Here is an 8960-nt window from a genome sequence, read left to right as displayed (position 1 = left end):
CGTGGGGTGCACGTCTCGAAACCCGATAAAAGTTACAAAATATGAACGCACATTCAACCACGAGTCCAACCATATAAATTTTACCAAATTCCGACATCATCTCGACCCTCAAATCTTCAATTTAAACCAAGAAGATTTTCTAAATCTTCCAACTTAATTCACCAATTAAATGTTAAAAACAACCATGGATTCGGGTAATTTGACCAAAATTGAGTTAAGAACACTTAACCTGTTATTTTCCTTGAAAATCTCCCGAATATCGCCTCTTCCCGAGCTCCATATCGCTAAAAATGGAAAATGGGAGAACTTAAACTTTCTGTCTAGGCATTCCTTCTTCGCGAACGCGACCCTTGCCTCGCGTTCGCGAAGCACAAAAATGTGCTGTCCAAACTTTCCTCTTCGAGAACGCGATGACCAGGGATCCCATGCCTTAGTGAAAGCGACGCCTCACTCGCGAATGCGTAGGCCAACACGTGAAGTCCACCCCAACCCTCACTCTTCTTCGCGAACGCGACTCCTCTCTCGCGTTCGCGATGCACACTGGCCCTCACCCTTCGTGAACGCGTCCACTGCTTCGCGAAAGCGAAAAACTAATCTTCGCCTTTCTCCAATTGTTCTTCGCGAACGTGAAGAAGGAAACCAGGCACCAAAAATTTGCAGCTTCAGCCATCTTCCAAGTCCAAATTTCATCCGTTAACCATCCGAAACTCACCCGAGGCCCCCGGGACCTCAACAAATTATACCAACAAGTCCTAAAACATCATACGAACTTAGTCGAAACCTCAAATCACATCAAACAACGCTAAAACCACGAATCACACCCCAATTCAAGCCTAATGGAACTAGGAAATTCTAATTTTTACATTCGACGCCGAAACCTATCAAATCAAGTCCGATTGACCTCAAATTTTGCACACAAGTCATAAAATGACATAAGAGAGGTATTTCAATTTTCAGAATCGGATTCCGGCCCCGATATCAAAAAGTCAACTCCCATGTCAAACTTCCAAACTTAAATTTCTATTTTAGCCATTTCAAACCTAATTTAACTACGGACTTCCAAATAATTTTTCAGACATGCTTGTAAGTCCAAAATTATCATACGGAGCTATTGGAACCATCAAAATTTTATTCCGGGGTCGTTTATACATAAGCCAACATTCGATCAACCTTTTCAACTTAAGTTTTCATTTTGGAGACAAGTGTCTCAATTCATTTCAAAACCTCACCGGACCCGAACCAATTACCCCGGCAAGTCTCATAACAACTGTAAAGTACAAATTGAGCAGTAAATGGGGGGACAGGGTTGTAATACTCAAAATGACCGGCCGGGTCGTTATAAGTACAAAGTAAAAAAACGCTCAAATATCTCATAATGCTCAACCTTCACACTCTCCTAACAAACTCCATGTCCTCAGACATTTGAAGCTGCGGCATGTAATCCTATCAAGGGCCAAGAGTAAGATAGTGAGAGACAAAAGAAATAAGTTTTGAGCGTAGCAAGAAGCCAAAAAAATTTCCCTCTTGCTGTAACAGGGGAAATGTGGTATCGTGTCCAAAAACCAATCTTCAAAATCAAAAGACTGCAATGGCTCGTTTTTTCACCATACTGTGGCATTCAATTCGCTTCATTCCCCACTGTTTCTTTCTGCAACTCAACATCAAAGAGCATTTACTCTCTCATTTACTGCTCCCCAATACTCACTGCACTCGAAATACAGTGACACCCACATGCTCTTCTTCATGCCTCAATACTCAAAAAACTCATTTCTTTTTTCTATTACTTCTCTTTCTATCTATTTTCCATTTTCTTCTTATTATTATTATGATATTTAGTTATTTTATAAATGTATATATAGAGACCGCAACATGGGCTAGAATGCTATTCTATTTCTTCTTATCTCCACGGATTTTCTGGTCCATTGTTGGCTTTCAGAATCCGAAAATAAGGTGACAAAACGCGGCTTCCAAACCAACTTTTCAAATTATGGGCTGAATATATTAAAGGGTGTGAAGCAAAACTCAAATAACTCTTATTATCTCACAGTTGGTTAGCTCTTTTTGTGTACTCGCATTATGAAGGCTTTTGTTGGGTTCTCTGTTTTGTTCTTGACAATGGTGACTGCTTTGGTTTGCTTTGTTTCCTATGGCAAAGAAGGCACATCATCGAGTACTGGTAAACATTACATTTTAGCTTAACATCTGTCATATTTATGTGCCATTAACTCGTTTATTTGAATTATTTTTTAACTTAACTTCTTAATATGCTTTGTTAAATGCCTGCTTTCTTAATAGCGTTTGGATGATATAGATTTGGTTGAAATTTGAAAAAATAGTTTTTGAATTAGTTTTGAAAAATAATTTTGGAAGTTAGAAGTTGTGTTTAGACATGCATTTTATTTGAAAAAAATTTGAAGTTACATGAATGGAAGAAAAAAATTTCACCCAAAAATTACTTTAAACTAGATTTTGAGAATTTGAAAAGGAATTTTAATTTTTTTTTAAAAACTGATCATAAACTTTGAACAATGTTTTCAAAAATATTTTGAAAAAAAGTTGCCAAAATCTATGGCCAAACGGGAGCAAGTGTTAACGGAAGAGATCATTTTGCAAATCCTTTGATCTATAGCATAGCTTTACGCTGTCCGTCTTTTTCCTGTATTTAAGAAATATGTACGATCGGAGAAGGGGTGGGGGTAAAAGGTCGCCCACAAAGTTTTAGGCGGGTAAAATGATTTTTCGAGACAAGTTTGAGAGGTAAAACATGTATTTTCCGTATTTAAACTTTTACCTAAATCCATCTTTCGAACTATATAGGGTCTAACCTATTGAAAGATTATGAGTTACAACTTGAGTGACTAACATTACATATTCACATCGTAATCACTCTTCGAGCTAGTTTTCTATGTTAGGAACTATACAAAAAATGAGTTTAAGTTTTGTGCATTGACAATGTACAAAATTAGGTTAATAGTGTAAATTTACTACTTATATTGCTACGTTCATCAATCACAACATTCAATTGAGACTATTTCTTATTATAAGAAATTTGAGAGAGCAATTAATAATTGAATAACTACTAATAGAGTGACAATATTGCTTACATGGAAAGCTATTTAACTGCCTATAAGGTGCTGAGTCTAGGTTATTGATAGCTTAGCAAATTCTGCAGTAGAGTTTATTGCTTTGGTTGGTTATTTTCGCTAATCTAGCTCTAGAGTCAAATTGAGCTAGTTGTACATATTGCTTACTTGGTTGAATAAGATTGACTATAATTTTTTTTACATTATCAACAACCCAGTATAATCCCACAAGTAGGGTCTGGGGAGGGTAGAGTGTACGCAGACCTTACCCCTACCCCAGAGGGGTAGAGAGACTGTTTTCGAAAGACCCTCGGCTCGAGAAGAAGAAAAATAAACAATAGACAATAGGTCAGTGACAGCAATAGAAGATAAAAAATATTAACAGTATCTTAAGAAATAGAAAAATAGATGTAAAAGCAATAACTATAAACAACAATACTGCTATAGAAAATAGTGAGGAAACTACATAAACCACTAACAACCCACAGCGAAACAACAACAGGCCAGCCCCGCCCCCGGAACAACCCTAATGCTCGACCTCCACCCCTCCTATCCAGAGCCATGTCCTCGGAGATCTGAAGTCGCGCCATGTCTTGCCTGATCACCTCACCCCAATACTTCTTAGGTCGTCCTCTACCTCTCCTCATACCTGCCAATGCTAACATCTCACCACCTCCTAACCGGGGCATCTATGCTTCTCCTCCTCACATGCCCAAACCATCTAAGCCTCGCTTCCCGCATCTTGTCGTCCATGGGAGCCACACCCACCTTCTCCCGAATATCTACATTCCTAATCTTATCCAGCCCAGTGTGCCCGCGCATCCATCTCAACATCCTCATTTCTGCCACTTTCATCTTCTGGGTATGGGAATTCTTGGTTGTCCAACACTTATCCCCATACAACATGACCGATCTAACCACCGCTCTATAGAATTTGCCTTTGAGTTTCGGTGGCACTTTCTTGTCACACAGGACTCCAGATCCTAACCTTCATTACATCCACCCCACTCCTATACGGTGTGTGACATCCTCGTCTATCTCCCCATCCCCCTGAATAATTGATCCAAGGTTCTTGAAACTCCCTCTCTTAGGGATGACTTGAGAGTCAAGCCTCACATCCATGTCCGCTTCTCCCGACTCATCGCTGAACTTACACTCCAGTTATTCTGTCTTAGTCCTACTCAACTTGAAACCTTTAACCTCAAGGGTCTGTCTCCAAATCTTCAGCCTCTCATTAACGCCCCATCGCGTCTCATCAATCAGAACTATATCATCAGCGAACAACATACACCATGGCACCTCCCCTTGAATATGGTGTGTTAGTGCATCCATCGCCAGGGCAAATAAGAACGGGCTGAGCGCAGACGCTTGGTGCAACCCCATAACAACCGAAAAGTGCTCCGAGTCACCTCTCACAGTCCTAACCAGAGTCTTAGCTCCCTCATACATGTCCTTTAATACCCTAATGTAAGCTACCGGCACACCTTTCCCCTCCAGGCATCTCCAAAGAATCTCCCTAGGAACTTTGTCATACACTTTCTCTAGGTCAATAAACACCATGTGCAAATCCTTTTTCGTATCCCTGTACTGTTTCACCAACCTCCTGATAAGGTGGACAACTTCCGTTGTGAACCGACCCGGCATGAATCTGAATTGGTTGTCGGATATAGACATTGCCTTCCTCACCCTTCCTTCCACCACCCTCTCCCAAACTTTCATGGTATGACTTAATAACTTGATGCCCCTATAGTTGTTATAATTCTGGATGTCACATTTGTTCTTGAACAGCGGTATCATTGTACTCCACCTCCATTCATCTGGCATCCTATTCGTCCTGAAAATAACATTAAATAGCGCAGTCAACCATTCTAAGCCTGTTCTATCCACACACCTCCACAATTTCACCAGAATTTCGTCTGGCCCGGTCGTTCGGCCCCTACTCATCTTGTGCATAGCTCCCACGACCTCCTCAACCTTAATACGCCAACAATACCTAGAGTCTTTGTGACTCCCGGAGTGACCCAATTCCCCTAGCACAATGTCTTTGTCTCCTTCTTCATTCATAAGCCGATAGAAGTAATCCTGCCATCTCCGCTTTTACATTATTGTTGTATATATCTTAAATCTGTAATAAGAACTATACAATTTTGTCACCCACATGGAAGAGAACAAAGAGCATATACATATATTTCGGTATCTAAATGGAAGAAGACTAAACCATGAAGACAAGGTTGTGGAAATTAATACAAGCATTATGCTACTAGGCAACACAGCTTGAATGTTTTACCTTAGATGGGCAAACGGTCCAATAGCTCGAAGCATCACTAATCTACACTTGGAACCGAGTAGCATGGGGCAGGTAGAATACCGTGCGAGTAAGCGCCATGTTGCAAAGTTAATCTGCTACTAACTAATCTGCAGCATAATTACAAAAATATTTGAGGAAACCTCGCGTTGGCATACTTCCTTATTCGGTTCTGTGTTGCTGTTTTGCATCTTGATGTGGTAGGTATAGTGAGGTCAGAGGTGGATTGGAGATAGGGTACCAATTCTAGAGTTATGAATATTGGCACTTGATGTTCTCATGTGAACTGATGGTCCTAATCAATTTTGTATTTCTACTATCATACGAAGGCCGTTATGAGGCTTTAATTGCTGGAGAACGCTCATTGACTTGCACCGTTGCAGAAAATCCCTTGACGAATACCAATAACAACAACAACGATAAGAATAATATACCCAGTGTGATCTTACAAGGGGAGTCTGGGGAGGGTAGACTTTACCCCTATCTCGTTTGAGGTGAGGTAGAGAGATTGTTCCCTTGAAAAATACCAATTCTTAAAATTTGTTGGTAGAGGAGAAAGATCACGTGCTTCTTTGATTTGTTTTGAGGTGAAAGTTGAAATGTTAAAAATACAGTTTCAAATATTTACTGATGATATATAACCATACTGTGAATCTTTTATTTCACAATTTTCTTTTCTGATGTAACTTCTATTCAGTTTCGTTTTTTTTTTCCCTGCTAGAAGAGTATAGCTCTCTTTATATTGCTAGATACTGAGCCTACTAACTCTGGAATTAAGCTGATATTTGTTTTCATACAAAGGGTGTTGATTTAGCCTTCTTATATAATTGAACCACAGGAATGTCCTCAACTTGGCAAGAGAATAATGAATTGGCAATAACTATAAGAAGCAGAAAGTTACAGGTAATTGCACTTTTGCTGGCCTTTTCTTTTGCCCATAAGTGTCCTTTGATTGTGATAACTTAGTACTCTATAGCCTAATACCTCAGCTATTGGTGTTACATTTACTTTTTAGCGTGTTAAATTGTTCCTTCTTTTATTTCTCGTTACATTTAAAATGGGATTGTCTTACTGGGGATTTAAAACTTAAGATAACCATTTTGAATAGTCTTCTTTTAACTCTACAATTCAAGCCTTTTCTGAGAAGTACATAGTTAAGTCAATTTGCAGTATACAAAGAGTTGTTGTCCAGAGGCACCTCATCTTCTCATTTCGTCATTGCTCATTCCCGTTAGGCCAAAGTGTTTGGCCTTTCTAACAAAAAAGTCAACTCTAGTTGCTTCTCTTGTCCGATCGAAAACTGCAAACTAGTCTTCCTTTTAGAGTTGTTTACAAGCCTGTCAAAAGTTCTTTAAAGATAGTGATTGTTCACGCCTCAAAGCCTAATATCTTTGTTTTTCCAATTTGCAGGGCAATGGCTACGGACCGAGCACAGATGAGGGCGATATGGGGAAGATATATCTGGAGGATTACCGACGCATAGATCCAGTTCCAAGCTCAAAAGCTTCAGTAAGACCTGGACCTATTCAACATGGAACTCCTCTTATGCCTTATGTTCCAAAGCAGCCTCCTTCACCTCCTCCAACTCGCTCGAAACCTGTTGGATTTCCATAAACTTATTAGTATTATTATCTCAGGAGTCAGGACCATTTCTACTCTCTTTCCCAGACTCCACTTGTGGGAATATAGTGGGTGTGTTGTTGTTGTAGAGTCAGGATCATTCCCACGAAATGGCTGTTCTATAAGTTAGAACAATAATGTAGTACATTAATAACTACGAAAAAACCATGTCTTTTTAATTTTTGCGTACTTCTCTTGTATATTTCAATGGTGCCTTGTGTATTACAGCTTCGTACTTGTAATATGCCTCTGGCTGCTACTTTCTTAACAAATTATTGTCACTAGTGAGCTTGCATAATTAATACTCCACCCTGTTTCTTTTAATGTGATTTTAATGTTGTTTTCCTGTGTTCGAAAGCTGACAATAAGAGAAGTAAAGAAATGTTAGTTTAATAAAACAAAACATAAAATAATTTTTGAGCCCACAGGTTGCTTGTGTGTCCTTAAGGAATTTAATTCCCTCACTGTTGCCTAAGGTTATGGATTACTTCCTCCCAGGATAGAACAGAAAAACCATTTTGTAATACTGGCAGTGGAAATTACAGAACTTTATCGAACTCAACAAACGGAGCAAATCACACTCGATACTTTATTTATTTGGAAAATCAATGCAACAATTGTTCAAAGGAGGAGAAGTTTTTTAGATTTTTCATGTGTAAAAATAAGGCCAAGCCTCTAAATTTATAGACAATGAAAGGGTGAGATGAATATGTGCAATTCAAAAGGTGTTTCTTCCATTTCCCATTCACGAAACCTAACAATCCCCCACATGAATGGGGAATGACAATATGCTTAAAAACATGCAAAAAACTTGTGTGCTTTGCAAGTAAGGATCAATCGCATCTGGATAAGTAGGTTTCCGTTTGAACTTTCCGTAGTGAACATATGTCGGATATACTCGGTCAATCGATAGATTTGATATCTTTGAACCGTCAAGCTTTGGTGTATACCTAGACAACCACAAGTCACACAATCAACCCTTAATCATCTTTGGTTCTCATTGTTCTGTTCGTGTCAGCCACGAACACCGCTTGGTTTCATAAGTGCATAGAGAATTGTCCTTACATAACTCTTCTTGAAGCGACTAACACTTCACACTTACATAAGTGATTCCTAAATATGTTATCCCATAGATACACTATTTGATATACCCCGTATCAAACTTAGAAACCATTAAAAAGCCTTAACGCTTTATCTTTGGTACTAAATATTGTCTCATCACAAGAATGGACCAAAAGAAAATTTTATTTGACAATGTTGAAACGTCATTAATGACTTTGTTTGAGCTCCTTGAACCTAGATCTTGGGATCTCCAGTCTTCTAGGTAGAGTTACTGCCACAATGACTTGTCATCGGCCATAGTTCCATTCCCCTCGATGATCTTAAGCCTTTTGTAAATGGATTCAACACATTATCGCTTGATTTCACATGGTCAATTATGATAATTCTCCTAGAGAGTAGTTGCCTAACGATTTTATATCTTCGCCGTATATGACAAGATTTTTCGTCATACATAATGCTCTCAGCCCTTCGTATCATCGCAATGTATGTATATAGGTGCCAATATTTTGGGCTAAGATAGAATTTCTTCAAGAAATTCCGGAGCCATTCAACTTCTTCACCGTCCTTGTCTAGGGCTATAAACTCAGCCTCCATTGTAGAGCGGTAATGCACACTTGTTTGCACGATTTATAAGACGCTGCTCTTCCAATGATTGTAAAAATATATCCACTTGTGGATTTAGTTTAGGTTGATCCGGTGATGCAATTTGTATCACTCTACCCCTTAATAAGCGCAAGATACTTATTATAGTGCAATGCATAGTCATGAATATATTTTAAATATCCCAAATCTCATTTTATTATCATGACAGTTCAATGCGAACTTCCTTATGTAGTAGACTAATACGTCTCGACTTTCTATTGCATATCAGATTATGGACTACACTTAAT

At 38.9% G+C, this 8960-nt stretch overlaps 1 protein-coding gene across 1 annotated transcript; it reads left to right on the top strand.

The window, feature by feature from the left end:
• Positions 1–1944: 1944 nt before the first annotated feature.
• LOC107762507 (uncharacterized) lies at positions 1945–7317 on the top strand. Its single transcript, XM_016580867.2, has 3 exons — positions 1945–2176; positions 6227–6291; positions 6799–7317. Exons 1-3 carry the CDS (start codon positions 2077–2079, stop codon positions 7000–7002), a joined length of 369 nt encoding a protein of 122 aa, XP_016436353.1. The 5' UTR covers positions 1945–2076; the 3' UTR covers positions 7003–7317.
• Positions 7318–8960: the final 1643 nt, after the last annotated feature.

Source organism: Nicotiana tabacum, chromosome 12 (assembly GCF_000715075.1).
Source record: "Nicotiana tabacum cultivar K326 chromosome 12, ASM71507v2, whole genome shotgun sequence".
Taxonomy (NCBI): Eukaryota; Viridiplantae; Streptophyta; class Magnoliopsida; order Solanales; family Solanaceae; genus Nicotiana; species Nicotiana tabacum.
The sequence above is the reverse complement of the archived record's forward strand: the minus strand, read 5'-3'. Positions and strand labels throughout refer to the sequence as shown.